Genomic DNA, 13,060 nt, shown 5'->3' with positions numbered 1-13,060 from the left:
TGCTCTCCGTCCTCCCCAAGCCGAAAGAGTACACTAAGTCAAGGAAGGATCCTACAACACTGTTAAGTTTGTTTACAGCTAACTCTGTTTTGGACTTAAATAAAAATTAAGCTCTCAAATGAAATTCTGTCTCTTTCATACAAGTGTAAGGAGCTTTTAGCCTTTATTCATAAAGTTTAAGTCCAAAGAGGACATACAAATGAATGGAATGGGATAATGACACAAAGTGAAATGAAACTGATGTACCAAACAACTTACGCCAAAGCAGAATTTTCCTGCACAGACCATAACTTCTGGTAGAATTAAAATACCCTTGTTCTGAATAGGGGGATCTAGGATGGGATAGGTGTCCTGAATCATTACATCTTGTTCTTTATCACTGCAGAAAACTGCATTTTATAATCCCTTTCATAAATGAATACTGCCCTTCCCTAGAACCATGCTGGCAGTTTTGCTCCCACTATTCCTATTATTCTAGAATCTCATATCTCTAATGAGCTGCTTTCCAATTACCAGCACAAATATAATCATAACCAGCTTGTATCTGTTAATTCTTGTAGATTATTGCCCTTCAGTTTAGCTAGGTTTTTTTCCTCCCTCATATTTATCCCTTGATATATTTATAGATATCAAAAGCTTCTCCTTAAAGGCCTCATTTTGCAAGGCTAGAGATAAGGGGTTCCTTTAGTCTCATAATAAAAAGCTCCCTGCTCTCCCTCTGCACCTGTTCCAGCTTCCATGCACATAATATAAAAGGGCTGGTTCTTCTCTTCTCGCTCCCCTTCATAGTCATGGGTGACCACAACTGCATCTGAAAGGCAGCATGCATCCACAACAAAGCCTTGTGTAAAGGCATGTAGCACTTTCCCCTTTCCTAGGGAATGCCTCATCTGATTGCGTTTGCCTTTTTTACAACTATATTGCACTGGTAGTCGACATTCACAGACAAACTGACAGAGCTGGAGCAGAGGAAGCTCAGCTGACTTTTCCTTTGTAAATGGCAGATGTGGGAGAGCAGGAGGGTAATTACAAATGGACTGGAACAGATTAATAAAGCTCAGGTCTGTGCCAGATCTCCAAAAGATCACGATGCTCTTACTACAGGCCATTGTGGTACCACACAATAAGACAAGACGCAACAGACAGAAACTGATGCACAGGAAGTTTCACTTTAACATAAGGAAGAACTTTTTTATTGTGCAGGTGACTGAGCACTGGAACAGGTTGCCCAGAGAGGTTGTGGAGTCTCCTCACTGGAGATACTCAAGAACTGTCTGGATGCAGTCCTGTGCAATGTTCCCTAGGATAGTCCTGTTTGATCACAGATGTTGGATCACATGACCCACCATGGTCCCCCTCCAACCTGACCCCATTCTGTGACTGCAAAAGTCAACATGCCCATGGTTACCCTGTGATTGATTAGTATCACCATATGTTATATTTTTAATTACAGGCAGTATTTTTAAGGATCACTAATATTTAAAAGACACAGTTTGGTTTTGGGTATCTGGAAGTCTTACTGTTTGTGCAACTGAATCTCTTCCTCCTCTGATTTTAAAGAGCACTCTTGCAGGTTTTGTGCCCACTTTATTACTACTTCTAATGTGTGATTTTGCTTTGTCATTAGATTAATCCCCTGTGTCAGCAGTCAATTCAGTAAAATACCTACCCTCTAACAGCCCCCTCTTCAGCACTGTGTTGTCACATTCTCTTCTGTCATTTGTCTATCTTACCATTCTTCTATTAATCCCCATCCTCCACTTAAGCTAATAACTTCCCCATGTGTCATCATACCAAATGATTTCTGAAGTCTAGAGATTAGAATTATAGCTTTTCCCCCAGCAAAAACCTTACACTTTTTCAGAGAAAGATATTGTATCACAATGTCTAATATTTACCTCTAGATTACAACTTTATTTACAAAATTTATTCTACATTTTCATTTACTGTTAAAATGCTTATGTTCTCCTGAACGTAAGCAGTTCATCTGTACTCTGTGAATTACAATAGCAACTTCATTTTGACAGACTGACTTTAAATCCCTTCTATTAGATCTGCCATTTCACATGCCCTTTTTCATAAGTCTTAACCATCTTTTCTCACCACATTCCTTGATTCCCCTTCCTCTCCCAGATATTGGTCCTTTTCATATCAGATAAAGAATTTATATGGATACATTTATATAAAACTGGCTCTTTTTTTCCCTTGCGCATATGAAGAATTTGGGAGCCAGATATTTTCAGAGGCAATACTCTTATTTTAGGGACTTGGAACACAGGAGACAGCCACGCTGTTCAAACAAGCTGAGATTTTCAAAATTTCATTCTTAAGTGCATACTGCCACTTCTTAAAGAGCAGCTTGATTTTTCAGTGTTAAGTATCCAACAACTGTCAGTGACGATAATGGCAGATAAAAAGTCCTTAAAACTCAGTGGGAAAAAAAAATGACTGAACCACCTGCTAAATGCAGTCAAAATGAGAAGTCTCATGCATATATCTGTAAGTTTTGATCAATGTCAGAGACAGTTCTGACTCTAAATGCCATATCCAAGATAAATATGATCATATTTACTTGGAATGCCCATACCCAGTTGTAATTCTCATGAAGCTGAAATTGAAATCAAGATGTCATGTATTTGGGGGTTTTTCTTTGTGTTTTTAAGCTACAGTCAGCTGATGTTGCAGATGTAGGTGGATCCAGAACTAGAATTCAAAACACTTCAGAGACTTTGTACACTTCCACCTGAAAAGCCAAAAAATCAATCAATGTAAAGTCTTTCAGGTGCAGACACAAATGCAAGTAAAGTGTTGGCAGCTTTGTTCATGCAGTGCAAACAATGAAGACAAGTGAAGCACTATTTCCATATTTCAGATGTGTCTGCTCAGCTCAGCAATAGGTTTATGCAGGCTGTCATAGGGATTCACAGCACATGGGGACTGCAGGTCTTAGCACCTGCCCATAAAAAGCACCAGACCCTGTCGGAACACCGGAACTGAATACTGCTCTAACTTTCAGCTACTATCTTACTACAAAAGGAATCAGTAGAAACGTGATAAATGTAACATATTAAAGGGGAGAGATTTCTTCCCATGTCACTGAATCAGCATCAAGGGAGTCAGCAGTACAGGCGATGGGCAAAACTTAGTGGGGAAATACTAATCAACACTTCACTTTCCACTTGATAATCGACTGACCCCCCAGCTTTTTAGCCCTGAAGCCATTGGAATTGTTCAGCCACACAGCTATTTCCCGTTCAGGAGTGCGGCCTGAGATGTGCAGAGCATGGGCGGGGAGGGACGTGGGGGGAGAAAATTACACAAAAAGCTGTGGAAAGGACAAGGAAAAGGCTTGTCGCGGGCCTGGGGTGGGAGGGAGCGGGGAATAATTTCCCCTCTACATCAGTGCAGGTGGCTTAGCTAGTAAAAGTGCCTAGAGGCAGGAAGAAGGGCTCTCAATTGTGCCGTTCTACCTGCAGAGGTCTTGCCCCGCACACCGAGGCTTACCAGGAAGGCAGAAGAGACCGCAGAGCCTACACACATTTAGTTATTGGGCTGCATTTTCCCGTTCGTGTGGCCATTCCTCCCCCCACTTCTTCCATGTCTCTTCAGGGCCAAAGTCCCAGACCCGAAAGCAAACCTCAGTTAACAGCTATGATACAACATCACCCCCGGAATGCTCCCGCCAGTTCCCCCACGGTCACCTTTGAAGAAAGACAAGCCGGGGTAAAAGGCTGTGCCAGCCCGCCCCGCGCACACCGGCCCTGCAGAGCCCCCGGCCGCCCTCTCGCCCCCCCGGGGCACCTCCCCGCCCGCGCTCACCTTGGCCGGCGCGGGGGTCTCTGCCCGGCGGGGCAGGGCGGGCGCAGCCGGCGGCGTCCCGGGGCTCCCGACCCGCGGCGCGGCGGGGCCGGCCCTGGCCGCGGGCGGCTGCGCGGTGCCGGGCGGCAGGCAGGTGCCCGGCACGGCTCCTGTCCCATTCAGCACTTTGCCATTCCCTCCCCGGTTTCCTTCGGGCGGGAGAGCCCGGCTCAAATATCAGAGCCAGCCCTCCCGAAGAGCGCAGGAACTGACATCAGCCGCCCCAGGCTTTTAACCCCTTCCCGGGCTCGGCGGCGAGGCAGGTGGGGCGGGCAGCGCCGGGTGCCGGGGAGGCCCGGTGCACAAGAGTGGCAGCCGCGCTCTGCCGCGGGCGGGGACATCCCCCTCTCCGGCCACCGGGCACTCTCAGGGAGTGCCACCGAGTTTGCTGAGATTTCCCTTGCAGTCATCTCCCAGCCCTCAGAGCTGATGTTACCCAAACCGTCCCCAGACCACCAGGGCAGCGGCGTTTTCCGTGGAGAAGGTGGGCAAGGAGCTGGTACCCACAGAAGCACGCTGTCCTTGCCGCCACTGCAGCCCTGAGGGGCTGGTGTTTCGTCTGAGGCTCCAGATGTAGCACCCTTTGCTGGTTGTAGGCAGACCCAGGGCATGAGGTTGATGCCAGGACAGAGATGAAAAACAAATTAGTGTAATGGTCTTCTGGCCAGAGGACACCAACCTGCACCATGTACTGTGGCTATTTCTCACATAAAATGGCTTAAACAAACAGGTCCAGGGCCTCAAGCATTTCTAATGATAGCTGTCAGCACACAAAATATGTTATTCAGGCATCAGGCCATCACTTACTGAGCTACTTTACATGCAGCAATGCCTTATATGAATATATAGGTGACCTATAGGAATATATTGCCTGTGTTATACCAAGAGCTGGTGATATCTCACTGCCTCGGGAGGCTGGGCACGGGCAGCAAGAGTGGGCACACAGTGTGCTGCTGGCTGCTGCCCTCTGCCCTAGCCACTCCCTGACACCCCAGGCTGGCCAAGCCCACACTCTCTCCCTTTGTGTTGAGCAGGCCAGGGTGTGCAAATGGAAGTGAAGGGGTCTGGAGACAAGTGAGGGTGGCAGGATGAAATGCCCCCAGAGATTTGTGCCTCAGACCAGTGTGTGTCAAAGAAAAAGGCCTGTTGTTCTGGTTCAGGTTTAGCAACTGCTTGCTACTTATTCCATTATCAGGCATATTACTTCCATCAGAGGTACTTTTAAAATGTCTATATGAGGCTCCCCTCAGTGGAGATAACAACAGTCATGCTGACGTGCATCCTTCTGGCCATTTTTCATGGACCTTTCACATGGCTTGCTTTGCTGCCGTGAAAGTTGGTCTCATCTTGAGAAAGTGAATCTGGCTTGTTGGGGAAGGGCTGCACCAGAATGGTATCTTGAGTGATTATGAGAGATCCATGAATGCTCTGAAACTGTACTTTGGCACCTGTTGAGACTACTCATGCAAAACAGGGCAGTCTGAAATAAGCAGGCTTCAACAATCTACAAAGGAAGCACACAGAGGAACTGAACAAAATTATCTCCTAGTACGATAAGCAACACTATTCACTAGATATGGTTCAACAAGATCTTAGGAGTTGTTATCTGGCTCATGGATACTGCCTTGTTCGAGATCTGCTGTTTATTAAGCTTTCATTGTAAACTCTTTCCTCACATTGATAGTGTGCTTTCACTGATGTCTCGGCACAGAAACATTGGGTACCAAATCACTTACTATGCAAAAATTAAAAGACTGATGTGATTAAGTGGTTAAAATATAAAAATATAACTAAAAACATAAGGTCAAGATTTGGACACTGGAGTGAATAAAGGCAGACTCTGAAATCTACACCTCATTATCCAAATAAGTAGTCAGATTTCCAAAGACTCAGAGGACCCTGCAGTTCCCTAAAGATGGTTTCGCTTTATATTTCTCATCTGTTTCCAGTTCCATGTGAATTTGGTTGAATGAAGCTGCCTGTTCCTAGCTAAGAGACAAAGCATGCATTACAGAGATGGTTCAGGCAGAGAGCAGGATAGCACTACACAGGGATGGCTGGAGAGCCAGCTGGAGATAGGCAAAGAACTGAAAAGAAAAGGCATCTGGTGAGGAGCTCTCCCATTTGGACAGCTGAGCAGGGACAGCCAGGAATACAAGCTGGCTGTTGGGACAGTATCACCCAAGGAGATTTCTCCAGCAATTCCCCGTGGAAAGGACTCCAGTTGCCTACAGTCTGTATGTTGTATGTGAGTCTGTATTAATCATGGCCAGTGATCAAGGAGTTGCAAAAAATAACCAGAAACAGCACAGTTTGTGCCTCCCTATAGGTATTTCACAAAGCAAAATGTAGCTTCATGCTTTACAGAGTCCACTCCTGAACTGAGGCTGGCCAAAGAGAAAGTGAGAAAAGGAGCTATTCCCTTCATGCTCCCATCCTCTTCTTGCTCCTTTCAACCACAGCATGCAAGCACAATATTTCTTCATCTGAATTTTATAAGGTATTTTTAATCTTCCCTTAAAAGCACTAGTCAAGTTCTCTCATTTGCACCAGCAAAGCCAACGGGATCATATCACTCACTGAAATGTCAATATCTGGCCTTGTGTTTTTCCCAGGCAACAAAGCTTGACTGCCAGGACATTCCTCACCCACTGAACTTTATACAAAGTACCTCCCTAAGAATTGTCTGTGCACACCTTGCTTTAACCCCTGGAGGCCCAGAACCACATTAGCATTCACATAACAATGTTCTGCCATGTATTTAATGCAATTATTCCTTCAAAGCTGTGCCTCCTTATATCTTCTGTCACTTCTGTTAAAGTATTTAACAAAATTATTATTAAAAAAAAAATCATGGTTTCCATTAAATGATGCAAATAGAAAAATAGTTTTGACTTCAGAAGGAGAAGGTTGTAAGAACAACCAGTAATATCTCATTGTTCCCAAATTATTTCCCTTGGCAGTTGCCTTTAATATGGCCGCTCAAGCACTGTATGTCAGGTCTTTCCAATTTGCAGACAAATCATTCAGCAAAAAATAAAATTTACTATAAACAGCAAATATATTATTGACAAAACAAACTCTCTGGCCGATCCAAGAGAACTAGCTTGGCACCGCTAGACTATACTGTTAGACTATCGTTATCACAACACAAGCACAGGCTGCTTTGTTGAGAGGACCATATCCAAGATAACTAAATAGAAGGACAAAGAGATAAATGAGGTATCAGAAGATGAGAGCAGAATAAACTCTTTCTCTTAGTAAGCAAAATTGTCATAGTTCTGCAGGTGGGAGAGAGCATTATGTTCCAGACACAATGCTGCTGAAAACTTACCAAAGAGGCAAGGACACCAGCCAGACCAAAAGTCCCTATGTCAGAGCCCCACTGAAGGCTCAATCCTATGTGGGAAAAAACTTGCATGAAAACAAAACAGTACCTTGAAACACCTGTTTGAGGTACTTCTTGCTCTCCACAAGTGGCTTAGGCTTCATGTTGTTGTTCTATAAATTCCACCTGTTAGAGGCTTAAAAATGTTGAAAATGGCCTTTGTGCCTAGTTCCCTTACTCTCTGTCTCCTGGGTTTGGAGTGTGCTGACAGACACAACACAGAGTTGCAATCCCCTGCCTTTCTTCTCTTCTAATCAGCAATGACAAATTCATGCAGCATTAAAATAAGAGACTGGCAGCTGTGGATCACCTTGCTGCATAAACCAGTTGCTTGTGGGAGGACCCAGTGGGAGGGCCAGGAAACCATTGCCCTCCAGTACCTTGTCAGCTGGTTTTGATCGTGTCATGGTCATCTTGTCACACTTCACACACAGACGCTATTCAAGCCAAAACTTGAGCAAGAACATATGTTTTATATATACAGTCTTGACTGGTACAGAGCAAAACAATGGAGAATTCCCATTTTCCTTAGGGAGTCATCCCAGGGGCAACTCAAGTGTTATTCTCAGTATTAATAGCTCTTGCTTTGTTTCATCTCTGGTTTTCTCCAGTTTCAACTTCTAAGTACCAGATTTCACTATGTCTTTTTCCAATAGATTAAGAAGTCATCAACTATCGTTAAAGTAGCCAGTGATAAAAAACTTAACTTTCTCTTCTATAAAAATACACAAATATAACATCTCTCACAATAATTTATATTTTCTAATGCTTGTATTCCCATAGGTTTATCTAGATCATAGATTAGACAACTGGAGCTTAAAAAGTTAATTTGGGATCGTTATCAGCATTCTGGTGTGAGCCTGTTCAACTCCCGTTTCAGAGTGGGGAAGAAAGGAGGATGGTATGTGGGAGTCTTCAAGCTGAGGACAAGGAAAACAGTCCTTGCAAATGTATTTGTTTTGTGTGGTCTTTTTGCGTCTGACACTGGCTGGTATACAGCCCATAAGGTTCCCACATAACACAGCATACTGAATCTGTTTCTGAGTCCACAGGCTACAGCTGTAACTGCTGTGCAAGTGGTGCTGCACATGATGTGTGTCACAGGTAAACTGTGTCAAGCCACATGCTGCAAGTTCACAGACAGAGCTGGCTCAACAGCACTTGCAAAAACAAATTTTGCTGCCCTTAGGATGAGAAGCCTGGCTGCTCCTGCCAATGAGAAGGAGGTATAGAAGAGGGTGCTGGAGCTGCGACAAAGTACTGGAAGGAATCAGGAAGAGCCCTGGAGAGTTGGACCTGCTGCTCTAGCAGCCCCAATGCTGTGAGAGAGGGCCACATCTGCTGCTGCAAGGGACAGTTAATATCCCTCAGACTTTCCTTGAATGGCAGGAACAGGTCTTTCCTCCCAGGGGGAGGGAAGCTCAAGCAAAGTAGGCAATAGCCTGTGGTAATTTTGCTTCCCCAGGTACCCCGTGAAATGCCAGGAAAATACCTATTTACAGAGTTGTCTCTGGAAGCTCAATACAAAAATCTGCACCAGACAAAGAGATCCAAACAACATGGGGAGCAGGGAACTAATTCAATTATAGATTACTGATTTGAATTCAAGCCAAGTGAAAGAAATACCCACTGGTCAGCTACCCTTTGACAAGCAGCAGCAGCAGCAGTGACAGCTGTATGGACAGACTGGTCATCTCAGCCCCATCCTTAAACAGTGTCTATCTGAGGGGCATGTTTATTAGGGGTGAGTGCTGAGGAGGCAGTAGTGTGTGCAGCAGGTCACCAGAGGAGCTCCATGGAGCATAGACCCCTATTACTGCTGTTCATTACAGTTCTGCATCCACCCATCACTGAAAATGGCTTCTCAGCCCAAAAACTCAGACCATAAGAGATCATGGGAACTCATGTCTGATCCTCACTAGACTTGTCAAAAGAGCTGCTGGACAGGAGAGGTTTGGGTAGGCTAGCAGAAGGTGTTGTCCCTGTCCATGGAAGAGCTGGGGGAAAATACTATTCCCAGGCTTGTTATATCAATACTTCTAGTAAAGAGCAAAGTAGGTCCCAGCTTGCCCTCTGTTTGGGTGCTGATCTAAGAACTTTGGCATGGCTGCCTGGGGCAGCTCTGTGGTCAGAGCAGGAGAGGCTTCACCAGACAGCCTCTAATGGAGAATCCCTGCCCTTCCACAACCAGCATGGTTGCCTGTACTGGCTGGGAGTGGGGGAGAGAAGACACTAGTAAGAGATGGGCCAAGTCTGTGGGAAGGGTTTTGGCTGCCTTCCCAGTATTGCACTGAAGTTATGCCTACAGCTGCCAGATGTCAGGATGGGGTGTGGAGAAGAACACGGTTCCCTGCCATAGGACTCCTACTTGCAGAGCTTTGTTGCTGAAACCAGCATGCAGGCTGTCCTCTCTGAGTGCAGGAGGGGTTAGCTGGAGAGGTTTTTGGCTCTGTTCCTGGTCTCACACCAGAGCCAGGCACACAGTTCCCAGATGTTTGTGATCTTTGCTCTGGGATCTTTCAGACTTGTCAAGCCATTGTATAAAGGGAGGAATTACTTCACTTCCACATGGAGGGTGGAAATGTCCAGAGCCCCTGCAGAGATCCCTCTGCCTGCTTCTCTCAGGAGGGGTCATCTCCAGGTGAGCAGCGTTGGAGAGGGCTCCATCTCTACATGAATGAGATCCCCAGACAATGCATTCTCAGAACAGTGGTTGTTGAGCTTCCCTGGCATGACTCTGTTTCTGGCAGTTTCCATGGTGATCCACAAAACCAGCACAGATCTCTTTGGGAAGGCAAATAATACATCACGATACTGTGTGTGCCTGGGGACGGGGTAACAACTCTACTTTTATATTGTCAACTGAGTTCTAGTGTCAGTCCTGGGGCTTGCCCTCTCCCTTCCTGAGCTGGCAAGGAAAGCATTTCTGTACCCCTCCCCAAAGGGCTCAGAGCAGTAGCTGCCACTTGTAGATGTTACAAGCTGCCATAAGCAGGTTCAAATGATATTGCAAATTGGCTTTTATGGACAACACTGGCAAGTGATGTCAGCAGACAGCCCAAGCAAGCAGTGTCTGATAGTACCTTGACTGCTTGGGATTGGTGGGAAGTGCTGATGAGGAGCCCAGGATGTATCACAACATGGCCCAGCATGCAAGCACATACACAGGTATAACATACCTGTCAATCTAAAGAGAAAACCTGCACTCTGCCCTCTCTCCTGCTATGTCTGAAAGCACACAGACAAAATCTCAAACTTTTATCCTTGGTCATAGTTGAAAACTATTCATGGGCAAGGAACCATTCAGTCTTACCACCACAGTACCATGCCACCAAGACTTCACCCTCTGCTCTCAAGATCTCACCCTGCCCTCTTCTTCATTACAGAAGTGGCAAGTGTTACTGAGCACACTCTTCCCCATGCAGTTTGGAGGTGCCTGCCTGCCTGATACCCACCTACCCCTTTGCATGTAGCAACAATTGCCAAACAGCACAGCTGCCAGGATGAAAGGACATGGAGGGAATGGGTGGATGGGTGGTTTCCTGATCTGCATCATTTTCATGATGCAGCTTAAGATTTCCAGAAAATTCTGGAGGAGGGGAGGGGTAAAAATTATAGAGGATAATATGGCTTTCAAACACAGCCAACATGCATCTTAAAAAGGAAACCTAATTTTGTGTGCCTCCACCTCTGGGCAAGATGTTCTTGGCTTGGTTTCAAAGGTGCTGGGAAACTCAAGGGTTGGGTTTCTCTGAAAACCAGCCCCAGGGTACCTGCAACAGGGTGACCTGGAAAAGGTGCCAATTTTGAAAATGTTATCTTAATTTTAAATTTTTTTAAAAATTTTATAATTTCCTATCAATGATCTCCCCCTGGGAGGCTCAGAGCTTGATCTAGAACTTGTCTTTCACTCTATGCACTGCCTGAGGCAGCAATCCTTGTAAGAAAAATGGCACCTTAGCTGTAGATTTGTGCTTGGCTTTCATTGCGTTGACTGCTGTGATGTAAGAGTCTCCCACCCATTTCCTCATGCTGCACTCCCTTGCCCAGAGTCCTGTGGGTCCACAAGGGAGCTTCTGAAGCCAAGGCCACTGCTCAGCCTCTCCCTCTGTCTGTGATTGCCTCCCCTGATCTGGGGCAGCCCTGTAACCTCAGTTATGGTGTAGAGGTGTAACCTCAGTCCTGGTGTAGAGGTGTTCTGTGTCTCCTTGCTCCCTCAGAAGCCCATGCCAGGATGCAGCAGTAGACAGACAGCCAATTAAAACAGCTCCAGCAGCTCCAACACAAAACTCAGTTAGGACCTTCTGCAAAGGATGTCATGAGTAATTTTTACTTATTTGTTTAATTAGTGTTAATTGCACACAGTAGGAGGTCAGAACTCTGCCTGCAAGTGCTCAGTTGGCTGTGAAGTGTGAGTTCTCCAGCCATTCTAGAAATTCCAGTCAAGGAGCAGGAGAAGGAGGGGGATTTGCATTTGGTGTCACAGTGTCAGCTTCATTCACAGCAGATGAATGAAACTCTGGGAATTTTTTTTTCTGGACCAGAACGAGGAAGAGAACAAGAAGTATAGGAAGTTCATCCAGAGAGCCACCAAGAGGGTTAATGGGCACCTTGAGCCCCCTCTGCACCAGAGATCTTGGCACACCTTCCTGGCTGCACAGGAGGGGCCTCCCGAGGCAGGCATGGGCACCCGTGTCCCACATACAAGGGCTTGCTCTAGGTATCTAAATTGGGGGTGCGGGGGGGAGTGTTGGGTGTTTAATTCAACCTTTTCGTTTTGGGGTTTTCTTTTGGTCGGAAGCGTCTTCCCATTTGTACCTGTTACAAAATAAACTGATAATATTGTATACCCGTGTTTGCATTTCTGTGCAATAACGTGCCCAGCGCGCACGCACGTTCCCTGCTGTCCGTGTGAGCGCGCACGGCCGCTCTGGCACGGCGCGAACGGCCCGCACAGCCCCGCGCTGCCCGGGAGCCGCGCACCGCTGCCGCTCTGCTCCGGCGCCGCCTGGTGGCGGGAGGCGGCGCGGCGCCCGGCAGCTGTGATTCCAGGCTTTGGTCTATCGACGGGACCCCCCCAAAAAACAGTGTCCTGAGAGTGGGCGACACTTTTGGCTGGTGTCTGCCTTGCCAGGGAAACAAACTTTCCAGCGGGAAAGTCAGGCATCACCGTCTGACAGACATAAACACAACCTCTGCTAATTAAAATGATAGAGGTCTTTCCTCATCTGGAATAAGTAGAAACCTTGGATCAGACGAACACCCAGGCCGTTTCTAAGGACCATTATGGGGCTACAGCTCTGTGGAGAAAGGGAGTATGAACGGCCATAATTTGTTATGGGCTCCTGTTGGAGGAGTGCTAAGACACCTCAAACCATGTCTCTGAGACGTCGGATGCGCATGCTAACATATAACCCTGACTCAGTAGGCACTTGGGTAATTATTCCTAAAAAGCACGTAAGCATTGGATTGTTTTGCCAGATAAATATATGGGACTGTGTACGGGAGTAGGAAAAAGTGTTCCTAAGTCAATGAATACATGTGTTAGCTATGTTCAGTTCAGCCATTAGTTCAAAGAACTATTTTCTCTTTGGTCCAAAGACTTTTTTGCCCTAATATTCATTAAAGTTGGACCACTTTCACTCTTAAAACAGGTCAAAATTCAAGCCTGATGTTTCTGTAGAAACTGCTTGTCTCCTCTCAGCCTTGATTTTTTTCTCATAAGGGCAAATTGACATGAGTCATTACCATTTATACTTTCCCAAAGATTATTTAGCTTCTCTGAAGACATCACAGAAATAAAAAGCCATATAT

At 46.0% G+C, this 13,060-nt stretch overlaps 1 protein-coding gene across 4 annotated transcripts in view; it reads right to left on the bottom strand.

Moving 5' to 3' along the window:
* PLEKHH1 (pleckstrin homology, MyTH4 and FERM domain containing H1) overlaps positions 1–13,060 on the bottom strand; it is a 73,511-nt gene that overhangs the window by 46,297 nt on the left and 14,154 nt on the right. For 2 of the 4 annotated variants that reach the window (XM_069017629.1, XM_069017630.1), the window contains exon 1: positions 7,296–7,518. The exons of 1 other annotated variant lie outside the window; for it this stretch is intronic. In XM_069017629.1, coding sequence (XP_068873730.1) covers positions 7,296–7,350 — 55 coding nt within the window. In that variant the 5' untranslated portion in view covers positions 7,351–7,518. Of the gene's footprint in view, positions 1–3,819; positions 5,363–7,295; positions 7,519–13,060 lie in introns of those variants that run through there. One more of the 4 variants, XM_069017631.1, reaches the window with a different exon arrangement.

The sequence above is a fragment of the Aphelocoma coerulescens genome, chromosome 5 (genome assembly GCF_041296385.1).
Source record: "Aphelocoma coerulescens isolate FSJ_1873_10779 chromosome 5, UR_Acoe_1.0, whole genome shotgun sequence".
In the NCBI taxonomy this organism is placed as follows: Eukaryota; Metazoa; Chordata; class Aves; order Passeriformes; family Corvidae; genus Aphelocoma; species Aphelocoma coerulescens.
This window is presented reverse-complemented; position numbering and strand designations above follow the sequence as displayed.